This window comes from Anguilla anguilla, chromosome 2 (assembly GCF_013347855.1).
Source record: "Anguilla anguilla isolate fAngAng1 chromosome 2, fAngAng1.pri, whole genome shotgun sequence".
Taxonomy (NCBI): domain Eukaryota; kingdom Metazoa; phylum Chordata; class Actinopteri; order Anguilliformes; family Anguillidae; genus Anguilla; species Anguilla anguilla.
Genome location: NC_049202.1, coordinates 14322520 through 14339131, shown reverse-complemented (window position 1 = coordinate 14339131; position 16612 = coordinate 14322520). Strand labels below are relative to the sequence as shown.

The 16612-nt window shown below is 42.5% G+C and overlaps 1 protein-coding gene across 4 annotated transcripts in view; it reads left to right on the top strand.

Moving 5' to 3' along the window:
* si:zfos-911d5.4 overlaps positions 1-16239 on the top strand; it is a 32143-nt gene extending 15904 nt beyond the window's left edge. For all 4 annotated transcript variants that reach the window (XM_035402743.1, XM_035402746.1, XM_035402745.1 and 1 more), the window contains exon 7: positions 16021-16239. In XM_035402743.1, the coding sequence (XP_035258634.1) occupies positions 16021-16188 (168 nt within the window). In that variant the 3' untranslated portion in view covers positions 16189-16239. The remainder of the gene's footprint in view (positions 1-16020) is intronic.
* Positions 16240-16612: the final 373 nt, after the last annotated feature.

Sequence of the window (16612 nt, the reverse complement as noted above, 5' to 3'; positions counted from 1 at the left end):
AATACTTGAAAAGTTTTTGAAGGAAATGAAAATCGATAATGGAATTTTTCATAATGCAAAACTTTTTCTTTTTTTTTTTACCTGCTGCTCCTGAAATTAGTGAAAATTATAGCCATTTTCAGATTTCTACACTTGGGAAATGGTTCTTCAGAACTGGCAGTGATTGGAAGTAATTGGCTGCAAAGTACATATCGGAGGTTCTGTGTAATTGCATATTACTTAAGTACCACGAATCTAGCCGGACATGGAAATAACTGCAGAATCACAAGTATCATTAATGAGTGTTTTTCTTCCTGAGGGGCGAAGTCAGGCATGTACCTGCAGAGTATGATTCATTACATTCTAGCCCCTTTTTTCATCAAAACATTGTTCCTTGAGTAAAACATGATGTGGGGAGAATCATTGCCTCTCAGCATCCTGGTCACTCTGGCAAAGGTTTGGTGAAAGCACTGAGCTGAACTTTCTGTCGACAGAAACTTGTGCCGCCTGTTCTTAAGGAGGTTTCAAATATTCCCTATTATTATGTTAGCATTGAACGCATAGACACTTGTCCATTTTTTGTTTCATATTTTCCACAAGAATAGTGGTGATCAGCAAAAGCACAATTATCTCTTTCTCTGTTACAGATAAATGAGTGTTCGTTTCTCAGTGTTTGAACGTCGTTAAACAATGACTGAAGTAGAGCTTCAGTATCTGCCGATGGTAGACCTGTCTAATTGGCACTGTGGAAGAAGGCCCAGCCATCTCTATCACAGACTAAGGGTGTTACTGAAGAGTTTCATGTGCTTCCATTAATGTGACATTCCTTGAGCCATTTTCTTATATTTATTTTAATACTTGACTGGAGGTTGAGTTTACATCTTTAGTTGAATTCACAAAACCAAATTTGTGAAGAATGCTGTATTACTATAACGCTGTGATTTTTAATGCAGTGTTCAAGTTGACATGACGGGTTTTTGCTTTCTCAGAAAGTTAGGCAGGGATTCAATCATAACACAGATCCCCCAGATTGCTATCGATTCAAATTGTGTTCGATGCCTCTGAGAGGTAATGAGCAGTTTTCTTGAAAATCCTTCAACAAAGATGTGTTTTCAAGGTGTGTAAATATATCCAGTATATTATATTGAATGTAATACTAACAAAAAATAATGAAATAATAACTAAAACAGCAGTTTAGCAAATGGTTATATTTTTGCATCAATAGTATCTTGGATCATCAGGACAGTCACTTCTGGTGATTGCATAATGAAATAACCCAGTGACTTAAGTATTCAAAAACCAAAACAGACAACAATTGTTAGTCAGGCATTATCTTAACCCTTTATTAGAAGAAGCATCAGTTTCCCCACGAACAGCTTGTTTCAAAACTACATTGAAACATATAGACATAATTGCATAATTTCACACATTGTGAGTGTTAGTAGGAGAGATGCTAAATTGTATTGAGATATCTTGATTGACATCATAAATTTGTGTGTACCGGTTCTTGGAGGACATGAACAAGTATTTGCCATATACAATGCTCAGAGTGATGTCATTGATCTGTGAAAATAAAATGGTCAACGTTTGCTCAGCCAAGGAGGCATTAAGAGAAACAGGCTACAAAAACAAAAACATTTAGAATGCAGTTCATTCCCTCTTCCCACATCTGTACTTTATTTTGAAATTATCCATTTATTTTAAAAGTCTGTGGATTGACATCATCAGTTTGTGTGTACTGCTTCCAGGAAGACATGACCACTAGCTAAACCTATTCAGTGTGTTTTTGCTTCCAGGAAGACAAGAGCACTAGCTAAAAACCCTGTTCAGTGCGTATTTGAAAAATAAGACCAATCTCTGCCCTTGATTTAATGGTAAATGCTGGCGTAGAAAATGATTGTATTTTGAATGCAGTATGCAAGTGGCAGTTAGTTATGGTAAATGTAAGACATTAGTCACTGCGCTTGTTAATTAAAAACATTCAGAGTAAGATGGAGCTCATTGGGTTTCCATGGTCACTCATCTCTTTTTGCCCTCTGGCTGCTTTCAGCCCGTCACGCCATGCGTAATGGAGAAACCTCAAAAGAGAAGGGGTTGCCAGCGCATTGCTCGCGAGCTTGCGACATTTCAAAACTTTTATTTGTTTTTAGTTTTTTTTGGATAAAGACACTAGATCTACACCACCGGTTAGAAGTTTTAGTACACCCACAATTTTCAAGAAAGATTAAAAAAAATGAATAAAAAATAGACACCTTTTGTTTTACGAAAAAAAAAAGTATGTGAATCAGAAATAACTGCTGAGCATATTCATGGCATTTGTTCTACAAGGACAGCCATATGGTTCAGAAAGTTCACACCTAACGCTGCTGTAGAAGTTCCCACAGATGTGCTGCACTTGTGGGTTGCTTCTCTTTGACCTTTCTGTTCAATTGTTTCCAAACCAGCTTGGTTTTTACTTCTCTTGTTGGGAATGGAAATAATTTGTTTACCTGTTTTGCCAAAAATGGGTTTTTTATTCATTTCAAAATTCCAAAGGAGTGAACCGTGCAGGTAACCCTGAGAGCAAAGTCAAATCAACAGTGAGTACGCTAATGTCGAGCAGTGGTCCCTACTGCTGCAGAGCCACAGGGTCTGCTTGTCTTTGTTTTCACCTTAAAATCAGCAACTAAGACCAAAGACCGAAGTAACCAGGCAAGGAGAGTTCGCTGTGTAACTACAAGTTATGAATTAAATGTTGAGTGACAACAGAAAGAACAATAAAGCAACGCTGTACAAATGAATCCTTCCGTTTATTTACTGAAAGAGACTTGTCAATGGAATAACATAATCCACAAGCGCACCCCCAGGTTGACATACACACAGCAGATAAATACCTCCCGCTAACGAATAAACAAACAGCACCTGGCCGATTAAATGCTGCGTAATTCCTGCGTGACAATCCATCCAGCGCGGTTTCCAGCGGATGCTGCAGAGCTGTTCAATAGAGGCACTTCCCCCCCGCTCCATAGTCGGGCTTCAAATCGGCTGCCGTGTTTTCCGCTTGTAGCGTATTGATTTATGGGCTAATACGCCTTCCATTGTCTGACAATTAAGAGCTTTTTTGTCACCGCGTTGGCATCAACACACGCCTTCGGTACCAGTCGCTTAATTGCCGGCCGTAGCTCGGCGTAGGAGTTGGACGACGTTAGCATTAGCGAGCGCCTTCTGCAGCGGCACATCTTCTTACCGATTGTTGCCTCTCGCATGCCGTTCACGGTCGTCGTTTTTCTTGTTTTTGTTTTTGCGCCGTTACCGTTTGGTTTTTTTTTTTTTTTTTTTTTTAATTGGACCCGGTCATGAGGCGCGGAGCGCGGTCAGGGGTTGCACTTTAAACATCCATTTGTTTAGGCCCCCTGGACTTTTACGGTCGGGCAACAGATAGAAATAAAAGGGAAATCAATAGCGGTTCATTAGAATGGCGGATGGACCGGGCCTGCTGCACACGGCTTAATTACAGTTTCAGAAGCGTTTGCTTTAATTGGGAAGAATAAAGAGAGTGAAGTGGAGTGGATGGTGGAATTAGCATATCTATCAGTGAGTCAGATCACCCCCTGGCCCCTCCACCCTCTTGCTCTGAAAAGTGTTCGCTGCTGGTCCGGGGAGGGGGGGGGGGAGTGTGGGGTAGGAGTTCTCAGGAAAGGACTGTAGAAATATTGGATGCTAATTTGCAAATAATCTGTTTGCAGTAATTCAAAACGAACTTCATCATTTATTTTCTTAATTATTTTTATTTCCGACTAGATTGTGCAAGCCAATACCGGGATAGAATTGGCAACGTTCCAACAGTGGTCTGCTCTGTGCTGTGTCACGACCGACAATGAAGTGTGCAGTTTATTTAGCCGGTGATAGTAAGAAATGCGTCGGTTCCTTTATTGTTGCAGCAAGAGCACATTTATTTGAATGGAGACCGCGACTGTAGAAAGCGGCTGTTTTTTTCCCCTGCGGTAAAATCCTGCTTTATCATAGATGTTCCTGAGGCAAATGGCCAAATCGCATTCATAACGGCAGAGGGGATTTGCTAGCGATCGCGCGCATACGCGGGAGCCGGTTTACACCTGTCACGCTGGGAAATAGCGCGAGTCATTCGAACCACAACACAGGGCTATTAAAGCCCGCCGTGGCGCGTCCGCGGAGCTCGGCCCGGTACATCACGCCGAGCCGTAAACATTACGGGAAGGAAAGCGGAACGGGGGGCTGGGGACGGGCGGCTGGGATTGGGGGCAGGACCATTGAATGCGTCTGTTAGAGCAATTACTCATGTCATCATCTGTTTCTAGGCCCCGGTCCCCATTCCCCCCAAAAAGGCAGCCGCATGTTTCAATTAACTTAATGACTCAAAAAGTATTTTATTTTTTTTTTCTCCCTCCAAATGCTTTTTGTTCGCGGGCTCTGCGCCTTCGCGAGGCGAAGGTCCAGCATGCACTTCAGCAGTGAAAAGGTTGATTTATAATTTGCGGCATTGCCATCTGTCGTAGTTACGCGAAATTACAGATAAACCAGTTAGTAAACACTTTGCCCCATTGTCTGTTGTTTTGATAATCACCCATAATAACGTCCAGCATCAATATGGTCTTTAAACCCGATTTAGGAGTTAATGGAATAAGAGGGAGGCAGTCAGTATATGCACCGGGGGTAATGTCATTAGAAATGTTTGTGAAGAACAAATTAAATCAGCTGTAAATTGTGCTCTCAAGTCAGCCAGAAAACCAGCCTCATTGAAGAGAGGGGGGATTCATATTTTAACCTCTTGCAGAAAATGCACTTAAACAGATTAAAATAAAGTAGGGACTATGTGGATGGATGTAAATGGTAATTGCTGCAACTCTAATGGCTTCCTGTTAGCCATGTCAGACTGTAGGCTGAGCTATTTTAAAGTTAGCCAGTGATTGAGGTCATAGCTTTGAGCAATCTGGTGATTAAACTGAATTGTACATGTCACCAAATAGCAGATTATCTGCCTGATGGGCTTGTTCAAAACAGGCAATTTCCACAGTTTTTTGGAGGGCTGGTAGTTTTTACACCTCCGTGATGTGGTGCTTTTTGCAGCGTTTTCTGTCTTGTTGAGAATGTGGCGTTTTAAATGTGCGAGAGTGGTCACACTTGTCACCGTGTGCCTTTTTCCCCTAGCTGCAGTCTCCTGTTTTAGTGTGGCTCTGTGTACACGTGCCAGGGCAGTCGTTGTGGGGACTTAAACGGCAACAACACCAAAAAAAAAGAACATAATAATAGAATTATACAGTCTGAAATATACATTTTGAAAAGTGATAAGCAGGTTTCAGAACAGAAAAATCTCCAGCTGCTACTTCTTATTTAAGCATTGTTGCATTTTATAATTTACTATTCAAAATTTAGTGTAACTCTGAAGGTTTGTGTCTCTTCTAGTTTCCAGAATACTCTGGTTGTACCTTGATTACCAGTTAGTATAATAAAACACTAAAAATGCTTATTTAAATTGCACTTTATGGGCAAGTTTAGCACACTAAGAGTAAACTATAGCATGGCATTAAACGTTGGTGATTAATACAGTGAGCTCCATAATGTTTGGGACAAAAACATTTTTTTTTGTGATGTGCCTCTGTAATCCACAGCTTTAAATTTGTAATCAAACAATTCACATGTGGTTAAAGTGGCGATTCTCAGCTTTTGTTAAAGGGTATTTGGTATTTTTATACATTTCGGTTTCATCATGTAGAAATGACTTTTTATATGTAGTTCCAAATTTCAGGGCGCCATAATGTCTGTGACAAATGGCTTCTCAGGTGTTTATGATTAGTCAGGTGTGTTCAATTGCTTCCTGGGTGCATGTATAAGACAGCTTTCAGTATCTAGTCTTGATTTTATGCTATCGATTGCCTTTGGAGTCTTCTACCGTTCAACATGAGGACCAGAGTTGTGCCAATGAAGGTCAAGGAAGCCATTATGAGGCTAAGAACCTGCAAAGAAGATGGCCAAGTCATGGGTTTGTCATGGGTTTAAAACAATGTTATTAGTAAATCGTTATGATACGTTACTGTATTACTAGGTGTGCAGTGCAGTCTTGATAATGATTTCCACCTAAGACTTGATTGTACTAATCTCATTATGTACACCATGAAACACAAATAGTAAAAAAGTTATCACGTGGTCTGCAACATGAATCCTGGTCTAATCGTAACAGTTTAAGCAACAAAAAGCAATGATGAGTAGTAGTTATCACTTAGTTCATTTAGTTCAGTTTATCTTTTAGTTCAGTGTAGTGAAGTTTGTAGGTTTCTGAAGGGACAGAGCCGCGATCACATGGTTCCAGCCCGTGGACGTTACGGCCCTGCTCGGCGAGAGGGCGCTTTTTTCAGCGCTCTCCGCCGTCTGAATCCGCTGATAGATGGGCGGACAATGGAGGCGGCCGTCCCCAAGGCTCGGTGTGGGCTTACACTCGGTCCGGGTTCACCTGAAACGCGGCACCTTTAGCCCCCGGGTAAAAACGGCCTCCCAGATATTCCCCCGCATTGTGTAAATTTACAAGGGGGAACCTTGTGCATATTGAATGGCAAACACGCGGGTGCTGACACGTCCTCCAAGTTACAAAGTGCGTGTCATCGCTCACGGAGCGTCACCTGCCACCCCGCCGATCCGTCACCTGTCCCCCGCCGGTCCGTCACCTGCGTAGACTCTCAGTACCGGCACATCTCCATGGAGACTGGAATGCTGGATTTTTTAAAAAAAATTTTGGAGGGGGAGGGGGACCGATATCGAGTGACATTAAAGGTTGTCATGAGGTCATTCAACTTTTATGAGTGTTGCTGTCCTTATAAGCTGGGAAAAATAATGAGTGATTTGGGAAGATGGGAAAAAAAATGCAGAGCTTAGCTCATTGTGGCAGAGCAGTACTCTGTACACCCCAGCTATATTTTCAGTGTCTGCATCGGCTCAATGCTGGGATTCACTTACTTATTGTGTGTGTGTGTGTGTGTGTGTGTTGGTTTGTTTGTTTGTTTGTGTAAAGATAGATCTAGCTTGTTGCATTGTGTACATTGTTTAATGATGCATTACAATGTAATGCATCATTATAAAAATATATTACTTGGCAGATTTATGCAATTGAGATTTTTAGACCTAGATAACCAGCGGGTTATCCTAAAATTGACCGAGTTTGTGATATGAGCTCATGGTGGTGTTGCATCTACAGGTGGATAACAGGAGAGACCAGTTTGCATCAGAGAACACTGGGAACAGCTATAAATTCCCACGATAGCTCTTTTGATGGGGGGTGGCGGGGGGAGAGAAAGGTTCCATATCAGATAAGGAGGGCAAGAGGTGAAAGGTAAGAGCAGAGGCACAGCAGAAAGCGGCTCCCTCGGTGAAATGCGAGGTCTGATGTCATAAAGGCGTTTCGCATGACACAGAAAGCCCCTACCGGGGTGTGAGGATTTGGGCGATGATGTCATCCTCATGGCGGGCCGAGGCGAGCGCGGTTAGACGAGCTCCCGGCCCTTTGTGTGGCTCCTGAAGCCCCGCCCACCATCCCACGTCCCCAGGGGCCCCGCCCACCGCCCCGCGTCCCCAGGGGCCCGGAGCTCTCACTGGAGCATTCTGAAGAGGTTCCCTCCCTCGGGCACAACGGTTGACACACCACAGCCTGATGGGGATATTGACTGAGGGGATTGTGCTGTATTGTAGCCAAAAGACATAGATCTCACTACAACTTTGGGGGGACAACAAACAGGAATTTTCTTTAGGATTTTGTTTTTTGTTGGTGGGGAGGCATTTCCTGTTTTTCCAAAGTTGGGGGGGTGGGGGGGTGGGTAGATCTCCATGCTTATAGGCATCGTCATTCTCCAAACCCAGCTTAGCACATGTGTTTGTGACCCTCCCACCTAAAGACTTGATCGTGACCCTTAACCCCCCCCCCCCCCCAAACACCATTCCCTATTTTCACTCAAAATGTAAATCTGAGGCCTGTTCAACAAGCATGCAGAGATGTCTGAGTTAAAGTACGGATGTTCACGGATGTGCTGCTTGTTTGGGGGTAGGTACCTAAAGGTCTCAGACAGGGAGGAGGAAGGACTGGGTTAATTAGTACATTTTTCAGCATGTTAACACACTTCACCATGTTCCTGCTCTTATCTCAGATTCCCCCAGACCGCCGTCTCCAGTGTACATAAAATAAAAGCGCAAGGAAAACCATCTTCCTGACACCTTATCCCTCCGTTTTACGCCGGTTGTCTCGACCGCTCCCGTCAAGAAGTCCCTGGAAGGCAGGTTGAGTAGACCCTGCCAAATTCCCCTACGCTCTTTCCTTGAATTATTTGTCAGCTTGGGCAGGCCAGGAACCCACCGGGACTGCGTTTGTGTTCTGGTTTTGCGTGTAAGAGAGCTCTTTCAACATTGCTGTTCTTGTTGTTTGTGTTCGGCGTTGGGGAATACAGTTGAAGCGGTAAAGAGAAAATCCCTCAGACTGATGGAACAGATGCTGTCAAGGGGGTGGCCGCAATAATCTCTGTGGCTCATGCTCTGGCTCCTATTCACCCATACCCCCCCCCCCTCCCCCCCAGAAAAATCCCCAAAATACAGGACCACATTCTCTTCTTTCACCTCATAAATTCATTACAAAATAATTATATGTGTTGATTCAAAATGCAAACAGCCTAAATCAAGTTACTTTTCATGTCAAAGTGTGACAGTTTATCTGTATGCACCATGAACAGTGAATATTGTGATGCTCATTTTGACGAGAGCTCTCAGCTCCATCCTGTGTGTTTCCCAAGTCACATAAGTGTTAGTCTCGAGCTGGCTGAGTTTAGAGCTGTTATCAGCTTGTCCTTATAAACGGCAAATATTTGGTATGCATTTATTATGTTAAGAATTTTCAAGTGCTTTTCTACAAGTTTAACTTTTCCCTGGAAATTTGACAGAAAATGATAAAGGTAGTATTAACAGTGTTTTCAGAATGTCAGATGAGATTACAAAATGGGGGTAAGAGCACTATAAGATGTTTTGAAATTATACTTTGTTGCATTTCAACTAGAAACCATAATCATAATATTCTGCCGCAAAATAAAAAAAAAAACAGAGTACTAAAAGTATAAATTTAGGTAAATTTAGATGGTCTAAATGGACTGTTCTTGTCATTCTATATTTTTGTTCTTATGTTATAAATTATAGGGTGAATTGAGAACAGGTTGAGAACTTGTTGTTTTTGAAGTTACAGATAAACCTTGTGTATGAAAGCATCATTGCAGTACTCTTAAAAATGGACTTAGTCTTTCATTATCTTATGTCAGTATTGAGGCTGGCTGTCCCAGTTATTCCAATTGACGATATGATGAAAATTGCCACAGCATTTGCAATACACTTAGTCTGGCTGTCAGTTCAGGCTGTATATTGCAACTTATGTGGCTGTTGAAGCATTTTTAAAGGAGACCAATTGAGATTTTTAGTAGATTCTGAAAAATGTAGATGTATTTCCCTACATCAGATGTTAAATTTGAAATATGTTTCATTTCTAAGACAAATTAAAGTAGTAGAAGACTTTTTTTCCATTCATGATAACTGTTTTCAGTTTTCATCTTGTTTTTTGGTTCATATTGTTTCATTTAGATTTTCATTTTCTTTGTACTTTGTAATTTCTATTCTGTGTTTTATCTGTAGAATGGTTTTGACATTATCATATTGATTTAAAATATAATCCACTTGCTAATGTGCAATCAGTATTTCAGGCAATTATCAATAATCTGTAATCAAATTATAGATGCTAAAGTACTGTCATGTGGGCGAAACCACAGCTCAGCCAGTAAATGCATGCCTAGCCAAATGTGACTGGGATAGCTAGGTGTTCCAAATGGAGTATTTCCTTCTGGGACATGGAAACATATACAGTGTTTAAGGAAATCTGTAAATGAAGAACAGGATTTGGGCTCATTCCTCTTCAACAGAAACTGCCAGGGGTGGTATTTCGCCCTGACAAAAGGCAGTGCAAGTACGACTTGTGGCCACAGTAATTCTGTCTGTGATCATACCTGGCAACCACGGTTATAAAGTATCTTTGTCCAGACAAGAATGCCCCCTGATTACGGAAGGAATATAAACTCCTGACAGGTTCCAAGTCCTGAATGCTATTTAAAGAGGAATTCAGCACAACAAGCTAGAACAAGGGGAAGGGAGAAGTTTGTCTGGAGTCGGTGATGCAGTGCATCTTGCTGGGAAACTGATGACAGGAAGCAAGGCCAGTGTAAAAGGAGAGCAGCAATGACTTTCTTACCGTGCTTTTCTGGCAAAGGGGGTCACACTTCCTGGCTAGTTCAGCAGATGTGTGCGCAGTGTCACGGTGCTATTTATCAGTGTCGGGCTTGGTCGTCAGTCGACCGCAGAAATCCAGAATAGCATATTCTATAGTGAGCTGTTTTATTATTACCATTCCCCAGAAGAGCAAGTGCTGGACAGTTTAAAGAAATACTCTAAACTGACGTACAAAAAGGCTTTGTGGTTTTGTTTCCTTCCTTTGTCTGCATTGCCACAAACTCGCACTTTGTTCCATCTCCATTGCCTTTACACAAAAGGAAGCGATGTCGCTATGATTTATGATAAATGTATAAAAGCACATCAAGCGCATGGACAGTCAGGTAGTAAATAACATGCACATGTGTGGCTTTGAATCATATTTTTGGGTTGGGAACTTGGAGTGTGGTAGTACTTGCATGTGAACTAAATGAATGCAATCTATCATTTCCTTCATTTTCTTTGACTTAAAAAAAAAACACAAAGAAGGATGCAGAATGTGATCAATGTGCCTAAGTTGGTGCTCCGACGGTTTTGAACATATTTTTCTCTTTGTGAGCGGAGACAAAAGTTAAGTCTTTTATAAAGCATACCAGTGCATGCATAGCACTTGAACTTGAGATACAGACGTGGCAATAGGCGAGTTTTGTCACATCTCTTTATGTGGCAGACATGAAAGTAATTTGAGAAAGAAACCAAATAGTCTTGTCACACTGTCTTCCATGTCTTACACTCCCTTAGGTCAAAACTTATGAGGGCCAAAATAGTGCCTCAGATGCTACCTCCACTTTATTATGACACCCCCACCCCCACCCCCAACTGAAGAACTGTCAAACTTACCTCCACCCCGACTTTCCACCTTTCTGAATCTTCTAGAACACTTTTCCTTACCTGAACTACATCCACGAAAGTAGTATGAATGCCTTTTTGTTGAAACTGTAAATTATCCCCCCCATCCACTCCAAAATGCGCAAAACAAAGGAAAAAAAATTGAGCGCTAATATCAAATGAACCCAGAAGATAAATAATACAGGGTGTTTTTCGGAATTAAATACATTATGCGGCAACAGCAGACCCTCTGGGCTAAAATATTGTTTTCTTCCTTGAAAGTCACACTTTTTTTTTCATACAGCACTACAGCTACAGGGATGTCTAAATGGGAGAAACTAGGCACTGCTTCCCCTGAAGGCAGACCATTTGATGGCGCTTCAGGAGTATGATTTATGGTAGGAGCATTCTGCTACACACAAACAGGCAATGCTGTTCTTCTTAGGGCCATTTTCACGCCAGGTTCATTAATAAAGATCCGATTTTGAATTCACTTAATGTCTCGCTGAGACGCTGCCATGTTGGCTTGCGTTGTTTCACGCCACAACGTTCTTCAGAAATGTAATTTTCTGTGGCTCTAGATTAAGTTTTCATGTACCGATATCAGTGCCTAAATTGTAGTGGATTGATTGTGTATTTTATTTGGCATCTTAGAAGATTGTTTTGATAGAGTTGGTATGTTGAAAAGATTTTTTTCTAATTGTTTATATTGTGTTAATATGAGCTATTTTTTTTTTGTCCATGGCAATAGCTGCAACCACAGGCTCTACAGTAATGGAAAAGCACTAACGCAGGGTTTTCAGGGGAAAATACAAGTACAGGGTGCCCGGTATATAATTGCTATATAATTTAAATGTAGTTGCACAAATGACTAAATTGGTTTGTACACACTGCACCACAAACTGGCCAATGATCATTATTTACCCACACTTTCCAGGCAGTTTTTTTATTTTTTATTTTTTATTTTATTTAAAGTACCTGGTAGTTATTCCCTCCATTAGTCCACATTCACATATTTTGATGAAAAATAAATAATTCAGTTGAAGGCATGAGTACATCTGTGTCCAATAGCGTGAAAGTGATTTCACTCTCTTGCCAAACCACAAGGAACCCATAAATCCATTATATGAATTGTAATAATACGAGTATGAATACCTGGCAGTGTGAATTAAAACAGGCTGTTAAGGAGATATCCCGAAATATGATTTGCCGTGTCTGACGCCGTATAAGCAGCTCTTTGATTGCATAGTGCCTGATTGACAAGTGTGGTTGTACAGAGAGTTCCTCAAGAGATCATGAAGTGTGTCTGTGCGTGTGCGTGTGCGGGCGTGTGTGTGTGTGTGTGTGTTGGGCGGTGGGGGATGAAAAATGAAAGTTACTAGCAGAAAGTTATTGTCCTAAACTTTTATGAAGATTCATGCAACCAGAGGTGGCTTTTGGTATTGTAATAACAGATGTCAACTGATAGCCAAATTTTTTGATTTGTGTATCTAAAAGCATGCGTGTGTGTGTGAGGGAGACAGAGAGAGAGAGAGAGAGAGAGAGAGAGAAATTGCACCCACTATTGTTTCGCGTAATTAGTTTAGCAGATTGAATGTGCGGGTGTCGGTGAAGTGTGGTGAACGTGAGGCGCGGTATCACACAGCTTACGGTACGAGGGCCCTGGGGATGCAGTCTTCCCCAATCACACAGCCGCGTAGCTCACCACCTCTTCACTATTAAAATAATCACGTACAATTACGGACAGAAAAGAAGGGGGAGAAAATCCTGCAGCGAGTATTTTTCTCCACCTCTGATGCTTATCTGGCTTTTGATGTTTTTGTGTGGAAATAAAAGGCCTTTTGGCCGTCCGCGATGACCCAGACAATGGTCTTCGGCTGCAGCCACTATTAACTCAGAGGACCTGACAGTTTATTGAATGCCGGAGATGAAAGAAAAAGAACAAATAATTTAGAAAAATTGACCACCTCCAAAAATGAAGAAAACAAGAACTGCAAAAAAGGCATCGAAATATACTTTAATCTTCCTCCGCCCGAATGCAAGGAAAATAAGAAATGCCATTAAATTGTCCTTTGAAATGGATGCGGTCCAATTACGCGAGTGTCCAAATCTCATTAATGGACCCATTGTCAAGGCGAGTAAACAGGAACAGCAGTACGCAATACAGGTGTAGGGTGTGATAAGTGTGTTATTCAGACTCATTTGAGAGATGAAAGAATGAGAGCAATTAAAGTTAAGTCTCTCTCTCACTCTCTCTCTCTCTCTGTCTATATATATATATATTTATATATAGATATATATAGATATATATATATATATGAACGTATGGGGCTGAAGAGGCCAGTTGCAGGTGAAAGAAAAAGATTGAAAGCTCAAATTGAATTTCTGTTTGCTGTCAGATTGAGTACAAGCAGAGCTCTCTCTCTCTCTCTCTCCTCTCTCTGGGAGGGGAGAAATGAGCGAGCCCGACCACGGAGATGAAAGCCCAAAGTGTGATTAGACTCAGCGACAGTCATTTTAATCAGAAGAGGTGTTTGGCTGCACCAGCCGTGCTTCATGTAAGTTAGGCTAAACAGGCTTACAAGGGGCTGCTGTCACTGCGCCGCATAGACGAGCTTCTTCCTCATTATTAATGAATGTGGCTCCAGGTCTCTGCTGCGCCTCTTTGACTGCGAGAGATGTTCTGCCTCCTTTCGAATTGGCGCAGTCGGCGCCTAGTTTCATCCATCTTTACGGTCCTTTTACTTTAAGGAAATATTTAAAGCTACGCATGTCATCCTTATCAAACCTGTGTTTCTTATTGAACCTGTGTTTTGTAGCTGACCAATGACCTAGATATGCACTTTTGTGTGTCGCTTTGGATAAAAGCGTCTGCTGAATAAATGTAATGTAATGTAATAGTGAAGCAAACTACAGAGATGGGCTTGTCCAGACCAGGTAAAAGCATTAAAAAGCTACAGACTAGTTTTCCCAGAAGCCTTTGCCTGACACGTGGAGGCAGTGTTCTGTATGGAAGGTAAAGACCTGCCGCGGAGGCCCTCCCTGATACCCGCCTCAGGTCCGCGCCGAGCTCGTATCGATCGGCGGCGCGCGGGACGCGGACTTCCTGCGCCGGCCGCCGCGACAGCTTGCGTAGGTAAAGGGCAAAGGTCAAAGCCCCGAGAGCCCGCAGAGGTCCAGACTGAGGTCAGGAGGTCTCAGTCAGTGTTAGGACCCCGCTGACCCCCCCCGGCGGGGTCCGCTCACAGAACCAGAACCTCACCTTCACCTCCACGCTCGTGGAAACGGGGGGTTGGGTAGACCTCCGAGTCAATCTGGGAGGGGAAGATTTAGGTGTTCAGATTTTATTTAAAATCTGCACACATATTAAATGGAGGTGCTCAGACATACAGAGAACGTGCTGATTTTATATTTTGATTTGTCAAACAGGAAGCGATGGATGTTAAATGTATGTGAAAAACATGGCGGTCCGAGACAGTGTTTTCTGGGACTTCCAAATCTTTCCAATTAAAATTGCCAAGGACTTTTTACTTTGCATATGTGTGGCCCATCCAACAAATTATTAATAAGTTTCAAATTAAACAGCATATATTCAAAGACTAACTTATATCCAGAAGATTTTGGAAATGGATATTGCGTCTTGATTAGTCTACTCATTTTCTTGTTTAGTTAACCCTTTGTCTGCTTGGTTGAGAGTGATAGTCTGGGTTCTCATTAATGAAAGCTCATTTCTCCCACCCCCCCGGGGTAAAACGCGACGAGGCTCTCGGTCAGACCTGTCAGCTCCCGCGCGCGGGAGAGGAGCCGGGCCGAGGAGGAGGAGGAGGAGAAGGAGGAGGAGGAAGTGGCGTGTGATATTGAGACCGTAGACGCCGCATTCCTCACCTTTCGCCGTTTGAGATTTATGTCGGAAACGCAGCCCGCGCGAGGAAGGGAAGAGACACATTACCCCCGGCGATGCGCTCCCTGTCAGGAGGAGGAGCTTAATGGATAGGAGTCCGAGCAGAACGCCGTAAAGCTCGTTTGACACCGACCATTTTGTGAATGCCTTGTAGTGTTCTCTGCAGCACTGTTAGCCATAAGTCGTAATGGTGTGTCGAAGGAGCCAGTATTTGTGTGTGCGCCTCTATATAAATATATATATTTATATATATAATTTACCTCATTATTTTATACAAATATGATTAACTTGTAATGCACTTTACACCCATTTACCTTGTCGGCAGTCCTACTGAAGAGAGCTTGCGCTTGACTGACTGTGATTTACAACTCATTTCAGCCTGCAGTTCCATTTACCCTGCTTTTCAATTTACCGTATAATGATGCCATTAGAAAAGAAATACATCTGGAAGTTCATTTGGGGGCACCTATTCCATTTTATCTTATTATTTTTTTGTGTGGATATAAATGCAACAGGTTTTGAGAGAGTGGCAGTATGCATAGCCAATGCCTTTTTTGAATGTAAAAAATGTATATATACATTTTCTTTATATCAGTACATTTGTTTAATATTTTAATATTTATATTTAGAATTCAACACTACAATAAAATAATTTTAATAGTTTGAAATGGCACAGTTTTATAGCTTATTCCCTGTAGTTGAGCAGATATGACTGTAGCATTATATTACATTACAGGCATTTATCAGACGTTCTTATCCAGAGCGACTTATGCAACTTTTTTTACATAGCGTTTACGTTGTATCCAATTATAGAGCTGAATATATACTGAAGCAATGGGTACCTTGCTCAATGGTACAATGGCAGTGACCTACCGGGGAATCGAACCAGTGAGCTTTAGGTTACAAGACCAACTCCTTACCCATTATATTACACATAGCGGTACTGCTACCCCCGGGGCAGTCCTGGCACTGGGGCGGCACGGCGATCTCTCACCCCGGCTTTCCCCCTCCCCGCGCAGGTGACGGTGAAGATGTACAAGCGCGGCGGGCAGGCGTGGCTGGGGAAGCCCCTGAGCGGCACCGCCACCATCCCCTCCAGTGCCCACGTGCTGTTCCAGGTCAGCGGCGAGGACTCGGACTCCCGCATCCCCGCCACCCGCATCCACACCATCACCCTCAGCATATGACCTCCCCCCCTTCCCCCGACGCGGACGCGCCACGCCCCGGCCCAGAGCCGCAACCCCCCCCCCCCCCCCCCGACGCAGTGCTGCCTCACGCCCCCCCCCCCCCGCACTGGCCTCACCCCCTCCACTCATACTATTAATGAGAGGATACCATTCATCAACGGCTGGCTGCTGGATGAGTTTGAGATGCTAGGCGAATGCTAACACTTCGCGTTTATTCTAAAGGTTGGTTTGTGTAAATATAGACTTTCGTGTGTCGTTTTGGTCTTTCTTTCTTTTTTTGTACGCCGATCCGATCAAAGTTAAAGCACACCGTTTTCTATTTTATAAATTCAGTCCGCATCCTGCAAGCGATCTACTCATCAGAAGTGAAAACTGCTCAAATGAATGTAATAGGTATAAAAGGTTTTAAATTATTTAAAATTCA